Source organism: Saimiri boliviensis, chromosome 10, assembly GCF_048565385.1.
Source record: "Saimiri boliviensis isolate mSaiBol1 chromosome 10, mSaiBol1.pri, whole genome shotgun sequence".
NCBI lineage: Eukaryota > Metazoa > Chordata > Mammalia > Primates > Cebidae > Saimiri > Saimiri boliviensis.
The window spans coordinates 35,934,013-35,957,754 of record NC_133458.1 but is presented as its reverse complement, the minus strand read 5'-3'; the positions used below and the strand labels follow the sequence as shown (position 1 = coordinate 35,957,754).

At 35.7% G+C, this 23,742-nt stretch overlaps 1 protein-coding gene across 8 annotated transcripts in view; it reads left to right on the top strand.

The window, feature by feature from the left end:
* Window positions 1-23,742, top strand: part of CPED1 (cadherin like and PC-esterase domain containing 1) — a 310,759-nt gene that overhangs the window by 65,642 nt on the left and 221,375 nt on the right. For all 8 annotated transcript variants that reach the window (XM_074379153.1, XM_074379151.1, XM_074379152.1 and 5 more), the window contains 2 exons: window positions 548-654; window positions 14,971-15,046. In XM_074379153.1, the coding sequence (XP_074235254.1) occupies window positions 548-654; window positions 14,971-15,046 (183 nt within the window). The remainder of the gene's footprint in view (window positions 1-547; window positions 655-14,970; window positions 15,047-23,742) is intronic.

Below are 23,742 nucleotides of genomic sequence, written 5' to 3'. Positions count from 1 at the left end.
CAAAACCTTTTTTATTTTCGTTGAATTTTATTTTCTGCCTATTACAGCATAAACATTACAAAAGTATATTTGATGTTTAGATTTATGAAAAATTGTGGAAATATCCAAGCCCAGAACAAAATATTTGGTGTTTTCACTTATTATTATTATTTGATTTCACAACTTTCTTCTATCTTAAAAGATTGTATTTTTTTCCCCAAATCTACAAATAAGACTTTATTAGTTTATAAAATAAGGGATTTACTTTTTAATAAGACTTTTATTTTATAAAATAAGTCGCTTATTTTATAAACTAATCTCAATGTATTCTAATCACAATCTTTTAAATGAATTTTCTAGAATACAATACTAAATGTAAAAATATTAGGCTTTCTACATTTAAAAGCTGAATTTTGGTTATTTTGTTGACTTTTTATCAAGTATATTTTGGATCAGTTACTTGTGTTTTAGAATTTAAATAATTACATTTTTTAATTTGAAGAATTAAATATTGCCTTTAAAATATCTGACGAGAATTTGTTTGTTTTGAATATTCTTTCACTTTTAGGTGATCTGGCCTCTTGGGATCTGCTCATTTGCCTGTCTTCTAAGAAAGCTGAAGGAAAACCCTGCATATCCAAGAAAGTCATGTGCCAGTTAGGTTTACATCAAAAGGTAATACTCTCAAAATGTGCACAGATTTTATCAACTCTACAAATATTAACACTGGCATTTCTTGGTCTATAATGTTTAAGAGTCCTAAAGCATTAGAGTTATTATATCTTTGGAGAATCTTCCAACTGGCCATGCCTTATATACTTTACCATAAAATAGTCACCACTTTTTGCTTAATAAGACCTCCCTCAGCTTCAGCTGCTGCAGATACTGTTTTTTACTCAGTAGGACTCAACTTTATCTAGAAGTCTGTAGCCTATAAAGTGTAACTTAATCTGACAACTTGTTCATCCGAAGTGACTGCTCTAATTTTTTCTAACTTAAGTTGGTATCTTAAGTTACAAAAAAAGTTATAAAATTTCTAATTACCTTTTAAAATTGACACTTAGTACTTACTGTTTATATTATGTGAACTTTTGTAAATGGTTTTAGAAAACTTAACTAAAAATTACCCAGTGTTTGCCATGTGCTAGTTACTTTGCTGGAAAATTTACATATTGTTGATATCTATAACAAATCTAAGAAAAGTTCCAAAATCAATAGCTATTATTCAGCCCCTAACTAGAGATGGACTAGTGTACCCAGATTACTTGCTATTCCTACAATTGACCATCTAGATAACCCCTTTCATCTGAATCTTCACCATTTTGGCATCTGGGCTGAGCACACTCTTTTGTCTCTATGTACATCTCTGGCCTTTCCTCCTCTATTTTCTTTACAACCACCTTTTCTCTTCCTATTTTTGAAAGCCTGTGTTCCCTAACCGCAATCCTGAAATTTCAACAACCATTTGTGCCTTGAGATTCACAAATCTATCTAAAGTACAGAGCACTTTCCCAGGCTTCAGGGCTGCATAAGCAACAGGCTACTGAACATCTGCACTTGGATGTTCCTCAGACATATGAAACTCAACCTGGTAAAAACTGACTTTTTTTTTCCTCAGTGAATTCTCTTCTGCTTTTGTGTTCAGAAGCTTCAGAGGTTCTGTTTTGTTGGTTATAAACAGAATCACCCAGTCTGTCATCTCCCAATATAGAAATTACCCACTTTTGTCATTTCCTAAGATAGAAGGCCATCACCCTTGAGCCCTTCCTTCCTCTTTCTTGTCATCAGCATTCTATCAATTACCAGTACTACTGAATTTAACTTCTAAACATGAGTTTTATTTTGTTTTGTTTTGTTTTGTTTTGTTTTGTTTTGTTTTGTTTTGTTTGAGACAGAGTCTCCCTCTGTTGCCTAGGCTAGAGTGCAGTGGGGTGATCTCACCTCATTGCAAACTCTGCCTCCCAGGTTGACGCAATTCTCATGCTTCAGCCACCCAAGTAGCTGATATCACATATATGCACCACCATACATGGTTAATTTTTGTATTTTCAGTAGAAATGGGGTTTTGCTGTCTTGACCAGATTGGTCTCAAACTCTTTGCGTCAAGTGATCTACCTGCCTCAGCCTCCCAAAGTGCTGTGATTACAGGCATGAGCCACCATGTCTGGCCTTCTTCTAAACATTTCTCACATCTGTCATCTATTCGCTGTACTTACTACCTTTATTCTGGACAGGTAATCATCATCTCTTACTTGGGTTATTACTAAATCTTCCTCACTGGTTTTTCTGAAGCAAATATTTTACCCCTGAAATCTATCCTACTCACAGTTATGAGATGAAAAATATAAAATGGTGAATTAGCCTTTTTACATCTATGCTTAAAATCTTGTGGCTTTTCATCAACTCTAGAATAAAGTCTTAATATTTGCTTCGTCTTAGGCTTCTGGAAAGAATCAAATGCCATACTCATAAAGGTGTATCTAAAGACAAACTAATAAATAAACTATTTACAGAGGTTTTGGCAGTGTAAAAGAAACTGAAAGGCCTAGTAAGGCGCTCAGGAACCAGCAACATTATAAAAGTCTCACCACACTGGGTCATAAGAGGGATATGTAGAAGGAATGGTATAGCTAGAATCTATTGGAAGCTACAACCAAGAAGGAGGCGTCCTCGGAAAGCTGCTGTAAATTTAGTGGGGCATAGCCTTTACACAGACCTGCAGAGAAGGATCCTTGGGGATAAACACCCCACCTTTCTGTAATCCCACCCTCGAATCTCTTGCCAATGCCTCCCATTGATCCAAGCTAACTGTTAGTCAAAGTGCAAGAGATTTCTCTGTGATGCTACCTACAAAAGTCAGCCTCTTGGGGGACAGAGCAGCGGGCAGAGACCTAGAGGGCCAAATGGTGAATATTTAGCACAATATTCAAGATTTTTGTGGGAGGCTTCTGCCTAACAGTACCCTTTTCTTATCTCTTTCTAACTGGGTGTCATGCTGCAAGTGTTATGAAACTGCTTATTATTCCCTAAACACCTATGCTGTTTTCCATCACATACCTTTGTTCTTACTGTTTTGTCTGCTGTTTCTCAGTCCTCTCCACCTCAATGATTTTCAACCAGGGAGAGATTCTGTCTCCTCTAGTAATATTTGAAAATGTCTAGAGACATTTTTGGTTTTGCCACATCTAGGGAGGAAGGTTGGTACTGACATCTACAGGTTAGAGCCAAGGATGCTGCTAAATACTGTATAATGACCACAACAAATAATTGTGTGGCCAGATAAGTTCATAGCGGCAAGTTTGAGAAACCTTGATGTGGTCCCTTGGCTTAAAGTCAGCTGCTTAAGTCCATTAGACTCAGCACCACTATCACCCCAGAAGCTTCAAAGTTTCTGTTTTGTTGGTTATAAGCGGAATCACCCACTCTGTCATCTCTTAAGAGGGAAATCTGGCCTTCATCCTTGAGCCCTTCTTCATCCTGTCATCTATAGTCTATCAGTTGCCAATACTATGGAATTTAACCTCTAAATAATTCTCGAGTCTGTTATCTATTCTTTGTACTTACAATCTTTATGCTGGTCAGATTATTATCATATGGCTCTCCCTGTTGGAACTGTGTGCACTCTGTAACATCATTGGTTGTGGTAGCTGTGTTTTCCTAATAACTTTGTTACTGTGCTGTGAAAGATTAAACATGTGAATATGTAGTGTACATGCTATTCAATTGTGAATTGGTGAAATGTGTGTAACAGCTTATCAACATGTGAAGATACTGGTACTTGATAGCTTCTTAAGGAAAATTTGCTTCCAACTTTTGAGCTGGAAGGTCACTGGGATAACTTTAGAGTAGAATTACGATACATGGCTTTTTAGCTTTTTGGTACATATGTTAAGAATTATGTACAAATTGAAATGTCTGTACTAATCCTCAACTAACAAAATCTCAATTATGAAAGACAAAAAAAAAAAAAAAAAAAAAAAAAAAAAAAAAAAAAAAGGCAGCTTTCCCGTCTATTTCCCTAGTTGGTGTCTTCCTTGTACTTAGAAACAGTGTTTTTGGTATGCAGTTTCAGACCATTACACTGAAAGCATTGAGGAACACCCAATACTACTTTGGCTGCCACTGATGGCTCCTGTGATGGTTAAGTTCCCAGCCTGGGGTGCAAAATGTCTCCCCACAGCTGCAAAATTTTTGAGATGCCCAACGTCCTTGTGTTCCATCAGTCCTATCTGAATTGAAACTAGACCTTGTTCAGTGTAGATCAAGGAGAATATTATTCTATTTAAATCAGTTTTTCACTCTGTTTACTGAGCCTCAAAACATTGCTTGGCACTTGGACAGCACAGAGCTACACATAAAAACTCTTCTCGTGACTCTTATCCCCTCTCCCAGGGCTTTTGTGGTCAACTCTTGTGACATCACTCACTAGCTAAAGGATTTTGATTATGTTATTTAATCTCTGTAGCCTTCAATATATTTTCCTGAAATAAGAAGACATTAGACACTGGACAGTTTCCAAGACACCTGCTAGCTTTAAGTCTGCATGACTCACTGGAGACGAGTGGAATATGTGATGAGAAGAGAACAGAGCAGATCAGCCAGTGATGGCAATGGAGAAGACAAGAAGGCGGTTATGGGTGAAATAAGTAGAAAGGAAACTTATAAAGTATAGTGCCAGTTAATCTGGAATTCTCTTTTTAAATTTAAATTTTTGTTGTTTTTTGGACACGGAGTCAAACTTTGCCTCTCGGGCCGGAGTACAGTGGTGTGATCTTGGTTCAGTGCAACCACGGCCTCCTGGGTTCAAGTGGTTCTTGCACTCTGCTCAGCTTCCTGAGTAGCTGGGATCACAGGCATGCACCACCTCACCTGGTTAAAATTTTTTAATTTTTAGTAGAGATGGGGTTTTGCCATGTTGGCCAAGCTGGTCTTAAACTCCTGTCCTCAAATGATCTGCCCGCATTGACCTCCCAAAGTGCTGGAATTACAGACCTGTGCCACTGTGCATAGCCTTAATTTTTATTTTTGACATAATTTTAGACTTACAGAAAAATTGCAAAAATAGTACAGAGATTTTTTCAGATACCTTTCAATAAGCTTACTTTAATGTCAAATAACTGTGCTGCATTCATCAAAATAAGAAATTATTACTGATACAAACTGTTAACTCAATTGTAAATGTCGTTTAGATTGCATCTTTTTTTACAAAAAAAAAGTTTGCCCCTTTTCTGTTCTAGGATCCTATCTAGTACCCCTTATTGCACTGAGTTTTCATATCTCCTTACTCTCCTTCAATCTGACAGTTCTGCAATTTTTTTTTGTTTCATGACCTTGACATTATTTGAAGAGTCCTGGTCAGGTATTTTGTAAAATGATCCTCAATTTGGATAGGTCTGATGATTTCTTCACAAGGTTATGAATCTTTGGCAAGAATTTCATGGAAGCAGTTTACCCTTCTCAGGGTAAAATATCAGGAGTATGTGATGTACTTGTCTCTTGTTACTGGTGATGTTCACCTTGATCATTTGGCTAATGTGGTGTTTGTTGAATTTTCCCCCCATATGATTAATAAACATATTGGGAGATAATACTGTAAGACTGTACAAAGATCCTGTTTTTCTTCAAATTTTGCCCACTAATTTTAGGATCCAGAGGTGGCTGTTGCTTACAACAGTTTTTATTCTGGTGTTCTAATGGTGATTTTCTATTTCTCTTATTACTTTCACAATTATTAATTGGAATCCTTCTGTTAGGAAGAGCTATTCTTTCTCCTGCATTTATTTGTTTATTCAATAATTTATTTATGTCAGTAAGGACTAATGGATATTTATTGTATCCTATGGGTTATAAACCAGTACTATTGTTATTAATTTTTTTGTTGTTGCCCAAATTGCTCCAGCTTTGGTCATTGAGAGCTTTCTCATGTTGGCGCCTGGCCCTTTTGACATGTCATGTGTTTTTCTTTCCCTGGACACTTCCTTACTTTTTAGCATCATGAGATACTCTAAATTCATCTTGCATTTTTCCTGTCCCAGGCTAGAATTAACCATTTATTCAGGAACCCCATTCCTGTTATTGCAGAATGATATTTGAAAACAAAGATCTGGGTACTAGGTGTGCCCATGGCTATTAGGGTGTCATTGAATTTGAGCTCTCTCAGCAGAGAGAGCTTGGAAATGTCTGTATGTATACTAACTCATGCAAATAATACACTTGCACTTATTTCTGTATCTGCATCTCTAAATACATATTAAAAATCTAATTCTTACCATACCTCTGTTTGCCATCCACCACCACAAAGTTTATCATAACCTTCTGCTATCCTCATTTGTAACTTATTTCACAGACAGTAAGAAAATTGGATCTCATTTACATTGTATTTCCTTATTCGTTTAACCCTAGCATACCCATAAATCCGCTTCAGAATTATTAACTTACCCCTGTGAGAAACAAATTTACTAATAAAAGGGAAAGTTTTATGTGTGGTCTTTTTGTCTTTTTGTCTAATAATATTTTAGTCAAAATACTGTTTTCTGAAGTTAGGACATATCTTTTCTCCTCCCTTCCTTCAGTGTGGCTATGCCACTCATTAGTAATAGAGTTAGGGTCATTTGCAGCAATTTGTGTATTATTTGAGTCCCCACCTTCCACCCCCACTGCAAATCAGGGTGGAGCTTTTTTTTTAATTTGCATATAGTAAAATTCATTCTTTGTGGTTTATAGCCCCTTTCGGCACATGCATAGAGCTATGTATCCATCCCCACCCCAAGTGATGGCAAAATGGTCTTATTATCTCCAAAATTCACTTGTGCTGCATCTGCGAAGTCAGCCTCTCCTGTGGTCTCTACCCTTAACAATCACTGACTTATTTTCTGTCCCTATTTTTTTTTTTAATAGAAGGTCATAAAACTAGAATCATAATTTGTAGCATTTTGGGTCTGGCTTATTTCACCTGAGCAAACTCATTTAAGATTCATCCCTGTTTTGTCAATTAGTATTTTTTTTTCCCTGTTTTTATTGCTGAATAAGTTTCCATTTTACGGATGTACCACAGTCTCTTTATTAATTCAGAAGTTAAAAGACATCTGGATTTGTTCCAGTTTATGGCCACAATGAATAACACTTGCCATAAACATTTGCATGCAGGTTTCTGTATGACTGTATGAATATGTTTTCTCTCTTGAGGGTAATTTATATGGTAAATATAAGTTTAACTAAGAAACTTTAAAAACTGTTTTAAATTTAAAAATTTTTAATTTTTTAAAATTTTATGAAGCTGCCCAACTTTTCTATAAATATGGCAAGTTGGATTTTCTTTTATTTAAAAAATAGTAAAAGTCACACATGAGAAATTTCTTGCCTTCAAGATTACTTTTACACTAAATTAACTTTTTAAATCTTTCTGTAAGCATATCATTTATTTAATACTTTTATATCATTGTGAAGCAGTATTTACATAGCTATCATAATAGTTAATTACACAAAATGTGGGTATATTACACAAACACTAACATGAATTAACAGGTGTGACATAAAATATAATTATATGTGTAAAAATATATGTAACATATATAGATATATGTTCATGTAGTTCAGTTTTTTTCTGTTGTTGCTAGTAAAGATACACTTTAGTCTCTGATGATCACAAGGTCCATAGTCAAAACTTGGCTTTTTTTTTTTTTTTTTTTTTTTTTTTTTTGTGACGGAGTCTCACTCTGTCACCAGACTGTAGTTGCAGTGGTGCAATCTCAGCTCGCTGCAACCTCTGCCTCCCGGGTTCAGGAGATTCTCCTGCCTCAGCCTCCTGAGTAGCTGGGACTACAGGCATGTGCCACCATGGCCAGCTAATTTTTGTATTTTTAGTAGAGATGGTATTTCACTACATTGGCCAGGCTGGTCTTGAACTCCTGACTTGTGATCCTCCCACCTTGGCCTCCCAAAGTGCTGGAATTACAGGCATGAGCCACTGTGCCCAGTCAACATTTTGTTTTCATGAATGATGAGCAGCAGTAAAGCCTATAAAGCACATTTATTTAAAGACAATTGTTTTTATAGAGATGTTTCAGAAGCTGTTAGAAAATACAGTTTCTCTCAGAAATGAATAGAAATACACTCACTTCCTAGATATTTCAAAACAGAAGAAACCAAAAATAGAAACAAAAAATCAAAATGTTGAATATGTTTTATCTGTAACTCTATTTCTCAGAATTTACATATTATTCTTTCTGGTCAGAGGATTGAACAAAGATTATACTAATGATGTTATTTATGATAGTAAAAAATTGGAACCAAAGTAAGTATTCTGGAAAACTAAATAATGCACATGAAACTCATGATATTAATACATGATTAATCACATGGAAATGCTCATAATAGGAGTAAAATAAGCAAATCAGGAAACAGTTTATACGTTCCAAATCCAAACTGTGTTTTCTAATACGTGTAGAAAAATACTGAATAACTAAAATGTTAGGAATGCTATTTATTTCTGGTTGGAAAAATGATAAGTAATTATTGTTTTCCTCTTTATATTTAATTATTCTATCATACATGGATGTTAATTCTACCATCAGGAAAAATACTGTTTTAAGGAAGGGCAATCCCCTACTTAAAATAAGTTTATTCTGCTAATTCTTATTTTTTAAAAAAGCAAAAAGCAACAACAAACAATCTTAGTTGAATTGATTTGGCAGTTGGATGAGGCAATTTCATTATTTTCTATCCATTTAAGTATGTGAGTTGTGAATTACTGCTTTAGCAGATAGTCCTAAAACCTTATCCCACACTCAGTATCTTTTCCATTCTTACTCCTCATCCCCTTTTTACTCTTTACCGTGTTCTCCTAATTCTTATAAAACTTTAGCTAAAATAGTGACAATGAAAGCGTCAGTAACATTTACCATTTAAGTTTTCAAATCTCTGGGATATGCTCTTATTTTTAAAATCATTTCTCCATTCCCTTTCCACTTTCTACTCTCTGGAACTTCTGTTCATCATGGGTTAAACCTATTGGATTGCTCTCTAATTTTCTTGATACCAGCTTTACTTTAAAAGAATTCATACATCATATTTGAACTTATTTATGAGGTACATGTGATATTTTGTTTCATGAATAATATGTGCAATAATCAAGTCAGAGTAGGCTGCTTGTCACCTTGAGTATTTATTATTTCTGTGTGATTAAAACATTTCAAGTTCTCTCTGCTAGCTATTTGAAATATAAAGCACATGTTCTCTATCTTTTTAAGGAATTTCATCTTTTCTTTTAGATTCAGCAGTACATGTGTAGGTTTGTTACCTAGGTATATTGTATGATGCTGAGATTTGGGGTATGATTGATCCTGTCCCCCAGGTACTGAGCATAGTACCCAATAGTTACCTTTTCAACCCTTGCCCCCCACTTCTCTAGAAGTCCGCAGTTTCTCTTGTCATCTCTATGTTCACGAGCACCCAATGTTTAGCTCCCACTTATAAGTGAGAACATGTGGTATTTGATTTTCTGTTTCTGCCTCAATTCACTTAGGATGATGGCTTTACACTAAATTTAGACAAATACCATTTATCAAGATGAAGGCTACAAAAAAACAGAGAGGCTTGACCTGCAGAATGTCTCAGTAATTTTATTATTGATTTTATTGACTTATTCATTTATTCATACATTTATTTATTCATCTATCCTTTCACTGTTTCTACAATTATTTATTAAACATATTTATTAAGCTTTATTTTAGGTTCTGGGAAGATAGCAATTAACAATGCAGACAAAAATATCTATTCTTGGGAAGGTTAGACCATTTATGGGTAGAGAGGGGGAAAATAATTACTAAGTAATAATATGATAGATGGTGAAAAGCACTAAGGAGAAAAGTAAAGTAAGGAGACAAAATATTGGAGAATTGGGTTTAAGATCACCAAGAAAGTGACATTTGAGTAAGGCCTGGAAGACAGGGTGCTCCCCATACCAGTGTCTGGGGTAAATCTACTGAGACTCAGAGGAGAGGAACAATGGGCCTACAATAAAGGGAGAAAGTCTTATTTGTCTGAGGAACATAAGGAGTTCTCTGAAGCTGAAGGAGAGTGAATGTAGTAGGAGGTGAGGGCAGAGAGGTACCTGGAGCTGGGAAGCTCAGTGATGGGGCCATGAGAACCCTGGTAAGGACTGTGGGCCTTTACTCTTGGCAATTACTCTTGGGGAGTAATTGAACAATTTTGAGCACACAGATGACAAATAACATCAGTGCATTTGCATTTTTACAGGATTGCCTTGATTGTTTTTGTCGAAATAAGCTATCCAGCAAGGAAATACTAAAACAGGGAGACTAATTTTTGTGATAATGCAGGTATGAGATGAGAGTGACTTGGGCTAGCAGAGTAGCAATGGGGTGGTGATATGTGGCCAGATCCAGAAGATATTTTAAAGGTATAAATGACAAATAATAATAGCTCACACTTGTATCTCCTTTCTGTTTGCCAGACACCATCCTAACTGCTTACAGTTATGTCCATTATTTACAGATGAGGAGACTGAGGCACAGAGAGGTTATAAAACTTGTCTAAGACCTCCTAGCTAATAAAGCAACCAAGATTCAAACTTAGGCAGTCTCATTTCAATTTTATGTTTTCTTAATCATATCAATAACACCTTTTGAAGTAAATATTTAGGCAAAGCACTTGGAGCATAACCTAATGAGTATTCTTAAGGAAACACAAATTCTAAATGATACATGTAGATAACCCTCTCTAGCAAGAATAATTTAAAGCTTTATGAACCATGACTATTATGTAAAGAGCATAGATGTTCAAAACAGAAGTTGTTTCAAATTTGTTGGAGATGTTGTAGAATTGTCAATAACCCTGTAAATGAACAAAGAGAGGACAGTGGCTCAAATTAAGATTGCTAATCACATTAGAGCTTTATAATTTTAGTGCTTAAAGAAAATGGTCGTAAGATCTGTTATTAAAAATAAACTATCAGGACTCTCCCCAGTCAGCAGAATAGTAACATGAATTTAAAACCCTGTTAGTCTGTGTGATGATAAAAGTGAAGTGAGGTCTATTATTTGGGGTAATACTAAGTTTAGTAATTGGGGCTGTGTCTCACCTCAAGTAGGCAGGTGAGGTGCCAGTGTTTCAAAAACAGAGAGATTGATTTCTAGCTCTAAATTGTTGTAGAATTGGCAGTCTCTAAAGCTTGGATGCTGTTTTTAGTACTTGGAGCACTGAGAACTGCCAAAATGGCTATTATTTTAAAGCATCCCTGGGAATTTTCAGATGAATATGGTGGAATGATAATTGCACTTGAGAGACATAGGGAGAAAAACTTTTTTTCCTTTGATTATCTGGTTCTCCTAATTTCTTGTCATTAATTCTTTTCATTGTGGATGACAATGAACAGCTTTGGGAGAAGTTCTAATTTTTGTTCAAATAAAGGCATGAACATCTCTACAGATACGAGGAAAAAGAGCATTTCTCTAAAATACTACATGATGTGTCTGTCACTCTCAATGTTCAGGAATAATTAAAAAATCAATTCCTTCCCCCTCCAGTGTTTTCTTATGCTTTATAAATACTTCAAATTCAGGTGTCTGCTCTCCCTAACAAATTAATAATATTACTATAGATTTAGTTTTTTATTATAAGCATTACATAAATGGTTATAATTAATGTTATAATTTTCCTATTAATAGACTGTCTCAAAGTAATTTTTTTAACTTTTGCTTCTGACAATATGTAATAGAAACAATTTCAATGCCGATTATCACAGATCGGGATTGTGAAAGATATACTGGGACAGAAATCTTTTAAAATGCATATTCCCTTTTTTGAAACTTAACCTCATAGAAATATCATAGGGTTTAAATATTATTATCCTTTTATCTGTGCATTGTAATCCTTTCAAAGATATGAAAGGATATGCTAAATAAAAAAAATAAGTCTGCGTATAAATATACACACATGCACATAGATGCATATTGTATGTAAGGCATTCAAACCTAATACATGATTGGTGTTGATGAAAAATGATGATTTGGATAATGATGTATCAGTGTAGGTTCATCAAGTGTAATACATGCCCTACTCTAATGGGGTATGTTAATAATGGAGGAGGCTTCGCATGTGTCGGGACAGGGAGTAGATGGGAAATCCCTGTAACTTCTGCTTAATTTTGCTGTAAACCCAAAACAGCTCTAAGAAATGAAGTCCATTAAAAAATAATTATCGCAGCGTTAGGCTGGAGAAGTTCATCATATAAAAGTCAGTTAATCCAAATTAAAACTCCTTTGATGATGTTCCACTTAATAATGATGCAAATCTGATATATTTTATGATACATATAAAAGTAAAAATAAGAGTATTGCTGAGTTTAACAATTAAAAACTTATAATCTGTGTAATATAGTTGAGTTACCACAGCTGTATGGCACACGACCCTTGAATGTTTTTCCTTCTTTGTTCTGTTACTTTACTCAGTTTAACTGCTTAGTTTGGTGCTCAGTTCCAGAGTAGAAGAGAGGTGATATTGCTGGTGTCACATGTCACTACGGTTATGTCATCAGCCACGCTGTCAATTCTAAAGCTGCACTTTGGAGGAAGGAACACAGGGAGAAGTCATTGTGTGGGTGGTAGAAAAATAGAAGGCAGAAGAATAGAACAATTGCTTCCCTTGGCTTGGCTCTGTTTTTGAAGTGCTTTGTTGGTAAAGACAAGGTTAGCAATGGACCCGAGTCAGTCCAAAACCTTAAATGCTGCTTACCCAAAGCTGATTCTCTTCCTGAGTCATATTGTTAAAGATTCTATTAATTTACCAGCAACTTGCCCTATTTAGGGAAAATGGCTCAATTTCACTGATGTTTGAAGCTTTTCACAGACTAATGTAGAAGGATACTTTCTGAACTTAAAAACAAAAAACAAAAAATTATCTCTATTATGGGTTCTTTAAACTTTGGCAGTGCTCTGTCTGTTCCCTCCAGGTCTTCTTAAATTCTGAATTGAAGAATTCAAGTTTTCATGAAAACTCTTCTTTTTCTACATTTAGTTCCTGAGATTTCTCAATTTTGGATTTGAGAAACCAAGACAACCTTGAGATTGAAAGTGTACAGCACTTACAGCCTTTTCTCAATTCTCAGTGCAAATCAATGTAAAGGTTGTCAACTTTGATATGGTTTAGTTGTATCCCCACCCAAATCTCATCTTGAATTGTAGCTCCCGTAATTCCCACATGTTGGAGGGATCCAGTGGGAGATAATTGAATCATGCGGACTGTTTTGTCCATACTATTCTCGTGGCAGTGAATAAGTCTCATGAGATCTGATAGTTTTATAAAAGGGTTTCTTTCCCCTTTCAATTGGCTCTCATCCTCTCGTCTGCCACCAAGATATGCCTTTCACTTTCTGCCATAATTTTGAGGCCTCCCCAGCCACGTGGAACTGTGAGTCCATTAAACTTCTTCTTCTATAATTCCAGCACTTTGGGAGGCCAAGGTGGGTGGATCAAGAGGTCAGGAGTTCAAGACAAGACTGGTCAAGGTGGTGAAACACCATCTCTACTAAAAATACAAATATTAGCCAGGCATGGTGGCAGGCACCTGTAATCCTAGCTACTTGGGAGGCTGAAGCTGAGAATTGCTTGAACCTGGGAGGTGACATTTGCAGTGAGCTCAGATCACGCCACTGCACTCCTGCCTGGGCAACAGAGCGAGACTCCTCAAAACAAACAAACAAACACTTCTTCTTTTTTTACATAAATTACCCAGTCTCAGGTATGTCCTCATCAGCAGTGTGAAAAAGGATGAATACACACTTTGGTGTCCTTGTGAACTGTTACAATGTAGTGTTTAGAAATGCTACTGGTGCAGAATCACAACAGTGGGTTCTGCTGAAGCTTGGCCTCATTCATACAGGATCTGGGCTGAAGTTTGTCTTTCTTATAGCTGATATTGGGGAAAATAAAGTTTGCTGAACACATGAACAGGGTTAATAAGGTAGCAAAGATTGGGAACGATTTTGTCGATGCACTGCTCCCAAGCACTTTAAGTGAATCAATTTTTAGAACTGTATCTTATTGATTTGGTAAAAATCTTAGAGCATAACTGGAGCTTAGAGATCAAAAGCTCTGAATGCTTTATTTTATAAATGAAGAAACTGAAAAAAGAAAGAGCAAATTATGATTCTCTTAAATGCCAGAAGCAGGCTACCACCCGTTTCTAGTTGCCTCACTTCTCCAACTGCACCTGGGTTCTTTCTAACGAGTCATGCCAGCAGAACATAGTGGAGAAACTGCAATACTTTATTAAATTAGAGTGTGTTAATTTGAAAGTAATCAATAATGTCTCAAAAATGAATCTGATTTTCAGGCTACTTTATACTGATCTCTTTCTGTTGACTTTAACAAGGTTTTCTCATATTGGGTTTTAGTTTGGGGATTAAGTGGATGATGTTAGTTAAATCAATCTGTAAATTCACGAGAGAAGGGAAGAATTAAAGTTGTCTGTATCTTTTCTCTTATAATATTTTTAAGTTCATATATTTGAATTTATGATATTTACAAAGCTTTCTAAAAGAAAGTTTTGGTTGAAGTGAAGTTTTGCGGGTGACTGGGTTTTATATTTAGAAACAATAATGCCCTTAATACTGTTTATGGAATTTTGGTACGGGTTTAACACTGAATTACCACTAAACATCAAGTTATTTGTGTTGCTATATTAGTCACAAGTATTTCTTTTTATATCTAGCAAATATCATGGCTTCAAAATATGAAAGGGTTTTCAAAAGTGGTCCCAAATATTTTGAAGCTTCCTACAGGCAAGTTTTAGTTTTATGTTACCAAATTAGCTACTTCATTATTCTGGATTTGCAGAGATTTGAAGGTGGGTTGGTGGTGGTTTATACAATGCATCACATCTGTATTTTCTATTTTGTGTGTGTGTATTTGCTTGGTTTTGCTTTAGCATTTATGAATGCCTCACTCACTAGAATCTTTTGATTCCTTTCAGGCAAACATATTACCAGAAATACAGCAGCCACTTTGCAGAAAGGAAGGATTATGTCAGATAGTTAGAAGATTCCCAGGTAATCTTTCGTTTGCTTCTTTATGCTTAAACATGTGAGATATTCAGGCTTCCTTAGCAGACGGCAGCTAACACAGTCTCAGATCAGCATCCGTGGTTCCTTTGTCTATCAGTTCAACAACCACAGACCTTCCACAGTTCACAAGCTTTGCCAATGGAAAGACTTACAGTGAGGAATAACAACCATAACATTGGTGTTCTTTTAGTTTTGCTTTCTGATTTGCCAGATGAAAATATTTCTTATTCTCCTTTCTGTTTGTTTTTAAATTATGCTGCTTTATTTTAAAAGTAATAATTACAGTAGTTCTTAGTTATATAACACTTGGGTTTTTTTTTTTTTCCAAAGTATATATTTCTTTATGATTAAATTATTCTGATCCTTAAAAATCTGTTTCCTCTTTCTGGAATCCTCTCGATTTGTCTGTGTGTTTAATACAGGACACTGAATGAATAAACTCTGTGTTTTAACTATGTTAGGAATTTGGGATGAAAATTACCATCTTCAGTTTCCTCATAGGTTCCCAGAGTCAAGGACCTAGAAATAGAAATTCCATTTGACCCAGCAATCCCATTACTGGGTATACATCCAAAAGATTATAAATCATTTTATTATAAAGACACATGCACACCTATGTTCACTGCGGTACTATTTACAATAGCAAAGACCTGGAACCAACCCATGCCCATTGATGATAGACTGGATAAGGAAAATTTGGCACATATACACCATGGAATACTATGCAGCCATAAAAAAACAAATGAGTTCGGCTTTGTAGGGACATGGATGAATCTGGAAACCATCATTCTTAGCAAACTGACACATGAACAGAAAATCAAACACCTCATGTTCTCACTCATAGGTGGGTGTCGAGCAATGAGAACACATGGACACAGAGAGGGGAGCATCACACACTGGGGTCTGTTGGGGGGAATAGGGTAGGGACAGCAGGGAGTAGGGAGGTTGGGGAGGGATAACATGGGAAGATATGCCAGATATAGGTGATGAGGGGATGTAGGCAGCAGATAACATTGCCATGTATATACCTATGCAACAATCCTGCATGTTCTGCACATGTACCCCAGAATCTAAGATGCAATTTTTAAATATATGTATTTATGTTATATATATTTATACATATATATTTATGTTATTTATATTTATATATAAATATATATTTATTATTTATGTTTATGTTATATATAATATAAAAATAAAAATAATCAGAAGTTATATGAGTCCCCATAGATAAAATAAGCCCTCATAGATAAATTGATAGCCTACTTTAAAAACCATCAGTGAAAGTGTTCCTCAAATTTCTTGCTTAAAACCCGTTTAATGTTTAACAGTTTATGCCCCCAGAAAGTTCTTTACTGCATAATTAAAGCTTAGATCTGCATATTTTTAATTGTTTTATATTAATTTGTCTCCTAGTTGAATCAAGAAACTAATCTATCTTAATCCATCAGCTTTTCTATTGGGGTTTCTGCTCTCACTCCACACATAAGCCACACTGGCGGGTCCCACTGTAAAGATTACAGTCCTCTACTGTCATTTACTGAGAATTAAAATAAAATAATAAATCATAATTGAACTTTCAATATAAGACACATATCTAAACTAAATATCTATGTAAATTTGTTCCTGTAGTTATTGTTTTATGTAACAATTGTAACTTACTATATAAGCTGAGTTTTTTTTTTTTTTTTGTAAATTCTAGCTGGAGAATTTTTTAATTGTATTAAAAAAGTAAGGCTTCAGGGAGAAGCAAATAAAATAATTATTTTGATTAATACAATATTAAAAATATCCAGAAATTCCTTAGTAAAGGCAATCTGGATAAATTATTTTTACATTTTTACCAGATCCTACAGATTTAAAAATGTATTTTTCTTTGTTGCTGTTTACATTTCAGAATCGTATATTCAGAACATTAAGTTTCTTTAGCTTTGTACTTAGCAGAATAAAATCATAGAAATGAAAAGCTGTTTATGGTCAGAAATAGATTACCAGTTTTTTTAAAAAGTTCCCAAGTAATTCTTATATAAGTTTATATTTTACATTTTGCTTCTGTAAAACTAAGAGGTATTTTCTATCTTCTTATGCTTCAAACATTTTTTATTCTCAATAATATTTATAAGTTTTAGGAATTTGTAGTTCTTTCCACACTCTGTCTAGTGTGTTAATTTTCTATTTATCTTTGTGACTAACAAAATAGTTTCAAAGAATATACAGCCTTTTAAGTGGAATTATTTCTACCATCATGTTATCTTTCTCTAGATGAAGAAAATTTTCTTACATGTGTAGCTTTAAAGAAATGTCTGCAGAATTATTTTCTGACCTAAGTTTCATAAACTGCAGCTTTACTTTGTAGAGTGTTGCTATAAAAATACCACATATAATAAACTCAATATTCACAAAATTAACATTTTATTTATTGTGAATACTGAATATTTAATATTGAATACAGATTAGGTAACAACATGTCATTACCTCAATATAGGATATGGTTATAAAAGTATAATAGTAAAACTAAACAACACTATAGAATCTAGACATTATATTTAAAGCCAAAATGTCCTGTGTAATTTTAAGCTGTGTTTCATTTGGCAGTTAAAAATACAGAAATTTTGAAACCAGAGATTTTAGCTCTGCCACCTATTCCCTATGTGACTTAACTTGAGAGTGTTTTGTTTTTTGTTTTTTTCTAATACACAAAGTGGGGTTAAGAAGACCCATGTCATAGGTTTAATTTTAAAAGTCAGGTAGATTGTATATATGTGTGTGTATGTGTGTATAACTTAATTTAAATAAAGTATGTTATATGTTAGTCCTAACACATAATGTCCAAAAAATGGTAACTAGATTACCCTGAATTAGAAAAATCAAGCAGCCAAAAATCTAGAGGCAAAAGGCCTCACAATACTTAATATTTTCTCCCTTTACATGATAAATTACCACTAAGATTTTATCTTTTGGTCAAAAACTGTGAAGGGTCTAAGATTTTACCACCTCTCATAAGGTCACAGATCAACCTGCCACAGTTTCATGGCTGAAGACGTAGATGCCTGGGTCAGTGACCAATGTCTTTTTTTATTTACAGCAATAATGGTAAGCTAACGATCAGCACATATACCCATTCACTGAAGCCTGTTGGCCCTCCGTATCTGTGGGTTGCATATCTGTGGATTCAACCAACCATGGATACAAGTATTAGGAAAAATAATCTCACAAAATTCCAGAAAAACAAAACTTGAATTTGCTGCATGCTGAGTATTACACTGAATCCATGGGAATTAAGTGATGTGCAGGCATTGTATTAGATATTATAAGTAATCAAAAGATGATTTAAAATATACAGGAAGATTGCATGGATTATATGCAAATATGACATCATTTAATATTAGGAACTTGAGCACCCATGGATTTTGGTATCCATGGCTGGGCGCTGGGGAGAGGGGGCCGTCCTAGGACCAGTCAACTATACTTGGTGGTTTGCATTTTAAGAAAGGAACCCTGAGCTTAGGAAGTTTGAATCTTTAATAATGTGCAGTGAGTATGCCTACACTTTGCCCCAGAGGGAGACATTATATTTGTTACACTGGACAAAAAATAAACCTTCCTTTGCTCTGGAGTGAGGCACCATCTCTATTTTTCAAGGCTTCCCACTATATAAATATCTTTGAAAAGCTAATTCAGAACAAACGTGGTTAGGGCCTCTGTTTGCAAAATGTGCAGAAATATAAAAGATACATAGAGCAGTGTCTCCAACAATTTCAGAGAGGATTACCTAACAAGTCCTAGCTCTGAGGCTTAGTCATTGTATGACTCTGAGCAATATTTAAAACCTAGTTGTATTTCGGTTTTCTTATCTCTAAAAATACAAAGTTTGGCAATGATCAATAATGCTAAGATCCCATGATTCTGCTGTGCCTTTTCCCGATATAGAATTGTCACAGACTTTATCTTCAGTAGTAGGTAGAGACAGGAATGCTAAGAAAGGAGAAATGATCATGCTGGTAAATGTGGCTGGAACTCTTGCAAATGAGGCGGGACAGAGTGTTGGCTAGATGCAGAGGAGTGATTGGAGACAGCATGTAAGGCTAACACAGTCTGTTCCATTCCATAGCCAGACTGTACCTGACATTAGACTTGTGACTCACACTGAAGGGCACACATCCACGGAATTTTTACCGGCTAGCACAAAGATTTATTTTTATCTTGTCATTTAATGCTTTGCTTTCTGAAAAAAAGTTTCATAGTTTTTAGTTGGCCCAAATTTGTTGCTAATGTTTTTTGTTGCTTTTTATTAAGTTTGCTTATTTTGATAAAAGGGATTTCCCTCCTATCCCCCTATATTTGGAAGACAAGTATAAAATAGAAGATGAGAGAACTGTTTTGCTTGGGCTGCGAGTTGTTGCTTTTGTTCTTTTTAGTACAGCTCACCATCCAAAAAGTCCTGGTTAAAAGTGTGCCCAATTTTTGGCCATAACTCATTCTTTCCAGCTTTATCTTAGCTCTGAGCACTGACCTTCATGTGAAGCTTGAAATATACCTGGACTTGTATTCAAAGATAGCATTTTGAACATGTTAGGATTTATGTCCTCATTTTAAAAGTAACACGTGAGTACATAAAGGAAAAGGAAAATAATAGGTAAAAGATAATACCTTCCGTTGTATCAAAAACAAAATGGAGCTTTAAAAATTACAGATAGTATTTACTACCAAATATAAAATATATTTTCAAAATAATATAATTAAAATAATTTTTAAACATTGACCAATAATAGTTGTTTATTTTAGGTAGCACTGATGATTGTTCTTAATATTCTAGGTCTAATATTCTAAGCAAACTTTCAGAGAAGATTTAAGTTTGCTTGTTCTCTGTGTTCTCAAATCCTGATACCCACTCTCTGTGCATTCTGTGGACTTCTTGATGCTTCTATCATTCCAAAGAATCTCACCTCTGTCCCCAACATGATTATATTCCTTATGTAAAACATTCCATCCCCAGGTAAAATTATCATCTCCTTAGTATGACTGACTTCAGCTAGGTGATAGCAGAAAGTAAGCTGATGGAACTAATTCAGACTAAATTATACCCTCACCCCAGTTATAAGCCTCTTAGATGTATTCGCATTTTTATAAAAGCAGCTTGCAAACCCAATGAATTTCTAATTGGTAGAATTTCTGGAAGTGCATTCAAATTTCCATTTAATTCTTCAGTAAGCCATCCATCCCCAGAGCTTACCAAATTCATCCACTTTTCTTCATCTCTACCATGACCAGCCTGGTCCAAATTGGCATTCTCTCATATTCTTCTCACTTCCTTTCTTGCTCCTAAATAATCCAGTCCATTCCATTACCCAGGCTGTAGCCAGAGTGATCTTCCTTCCACCATTTCATAAACAACTAAATTGAGTTTATTAGATCTGTTCACATAAGTCTGTCTAGGGACTGAAACAGTACAGCCCAGGTAACCAACTCTCTGTTGTTCCGACATGATCCAGGGACAGATTTTATCTAGAATGGGAACCATAAGCCCAGATGCTCACAGGGCCTTAGCATGTGACATAACAAATTTCATAACAAATTCAGAAGCTTTAGAAGCCAGATAGCCTGCGCCTTTTCAGTATTTGGCCTGCCATCAAATGTAGAGACTTTAACAAAAGCCGTTTGGTCTCCAATAAGAAAAGAGATGACGATAGAGGAAAAGTGCAAGGCAAGGGCAAGTGGCCTCCCTGAGAACTCTTTCAGCAAGTTTGGAAACCTCTGGATAAATTGCCTCATGTTTCTTATCCATGTGAAATTCAGTAACCATTATGATTCAAATCCCACCCAGTGTTCTAGTCCTTCTCCCACTTCCTTATTCACATGCTCTCCTACACTCCTTTCCTTCAGCACATTCCCTTAGCCCTTACTAACTTTAGCTTCCATTTTCCCTTACAAAACAGAAATTTTTCTAGCCAAGGATGACAATGAAACTGGATTTTCTGTTAAAACTTTCCTCTCTGGTATTAGCAGGAATTTTCAATATATCTTTGCTACTTTTTCTTACTATCATCTACTAACTTTTGAACCATTTAACTCTTTTTTAAAAAAATATTTCTTTTGAGACAAGGTCTCACTATATTGGCTAGGCTGGCCTTAAACTCCTGGGTTCAAGTGATCCTTCTGCCTCCACCTCCCAAGTGGCTGAGACCACAGGAGTGGGCCACCATGCCTGGCTCACCCAACATATTTGATAAGAAACTTATCACTTCGGTTCATTTATTCCTCTCCACTTCAAATCTGCGATCATTCTTGTCAGATTCAACGTCTGTAAAGATGATCCTTTAATTTCATCAGCCTAACCTCATAGCTCTTTGAGTTTATCGATGACCTTACTTCTCTTCAACTTCAGCCTCCCACCTCCGCAGCCCTGCTCAATAACATGTATTACCCACAATTCGATCTCCTAAAGCTCAAATTTATTCACCAGTTTACAATCATATCCTTTTGGGCTTCCTCATTCCTTCAATACCACCAGCCTTGGAAATTCAGATGATGTTTTTGGTACTCTTAATTCTGTCACTTTCCCCAAGTCCAACAGTCATTTTTTAAGTCATAAGTTCTTTGCTACCAAGCTTGGACCATTTGATCCATCAGCTGAGATAAAAACACTTGGAACATTCTTTCACACCAACGCTTAAGCCACCAAACAGTTCTACAGTCTAATTTCTCTTTTCCTACACACACAAAAAAATGGGAGTAAATCACACAGTGTGCTGTTCTCTCCCCCTAGGATGCCCTCCTCACTTACTAAAATATAAAAAATAAGTCACACTAATTCTGAAATTGTCAGTTCAATCACCACCACCACCAAGAAAAATTGGCTAGTGGCTGCTGAAATAGCCTCACTCGATTACCCTCTAAAATACTTAGAAATATTCATACCAAAAAATGTTAAGATCTATTCCCAGCATTTATAGCATAGAAGAATCTAGGAGAAATTTCCATGCATTCCAAGGCTGATGGAACTAAATTGTAGTTGCTAATGCTCTGTTCAATTCAGTATGGGTAGAGGAAACCTGCACCTCCATATCAGGATGCATTTTAAAAGAAAAGCCAACAGAATGTGCTGTTGGTTGAGATATGGTTTGTAAAAGAAAGCCTCCCTAGAGTTTTTACAGTCATCAGTTGAGATAGACAAATTAGACACTGAGAAATTGAGCATTAATTTGTCAGTTAACCATAGGCTTAAGAGAAGTCACGTGGCAGATCACAGATACATTTCTTCCGAATTGAACATACTGATTTTAAAATGAATATATATATGTGTGTGTGTGTGTGTGTGTGTGTGTGTATAATAAATCAGTCTACTATAAGGACACATGCACACGAATGTTCATTGCAGCACTGTTCACAATAGCAAAGACCTGGAACAAACCAAAATGCCCATTGATGATAGACTGGACAGGGAAAATGTGGCACATATACACCATGGAATATTATGCAGCCATCAAAAACGATGAGTTCATGTCCTTTGTAGGGACACTCATAGGTGGGTGTTGAACAATGAGAACACATGGACACAGGGAGGGGAGTATCACACACTGGGGTCTGTTGGGGGGAAATAGGGGAGGGACAGTGGGGCTGGGGAGTTGGGGAGAGATAACATGGGGAGAAATGCCAGTATAGGTGATGGGGAGGAAGGCAGCAAATCACAGTGCAACAATCTTGCATGTTCTTCGCATGTACCCCAAAACCTAAAATGCAATAAAAAAAAGATGATAGCACTGTAGGAGCTCTGCCCATATCCCAGGTGATATGGTTTGGCTGTGTTCTCGCCCAAATCTCATCTTGATTTATATGTTGACATGTTGTGGAAGGGACCCAGTGGGAGATAATTGAATCATGGGGGCATTCTCCCTCATATTGTTCTTGTAGTAGTGAATAAGTCTCGTGAGACCTGATGGTTTTATAAAGGGTTTCCCCTTTTACTTGGCTCTCATTCTCTCTTTCCTGCCACCGTGTAAGACCTGCCCTTCACCTTCCGCCGTGATTGTGAGGTATCCCCAGCCATGTGGAACTGTGAGTCATTAAATCTTTTTCTTTATGGAAAAAAAAAAGAAAGAAAACCATAAGGAAGATAAAGTACATTCACTGTTTATTAAGTGGAAGCGGATCATTATGAAAGACTTCATCCTCACCATCTTCATGCTGAGTAGACTGAGGAGGTGGAAAAAGAGGAGAGTTTGTTTTTGCTGTCCTGGGGAGGCACAGGCAGAGGTGGTGGAGGAGGTGGAAGAGGAGGCAGAGGCAGGCACACTCAGTGTAACTTTAAATCTGACTTTTCTTTGCTTTTTCATTTCTCTAAAAATATTTCTTCACAACACCTGTCCTTCTTGTACAGTTTACTTTAGCTTCAGTGCCCATATTGTAAAAGGGTTCCTGTTGTAAAAGAAGTCAAAAGCCAGCTTGTGTAATGCGATTCCTTTTCCCAGATTGTCTAGTGTCAACTTGTTTTCTGGCACTGCTTCTTCTACATCTTCTTCCTCATGATCTGGCACTGGTTTGGAAGGACTCATATCTGTGAAATTATGAATGATTCAAGTCATCTTTTGTTAATTCCTCTTGTGTGGTATCTATCTGCTCTTGAATTTCTCCAAGATCCATATCTTGAAGCCCTTCATCTCTTACTTTTTTTTTTTTTTTTG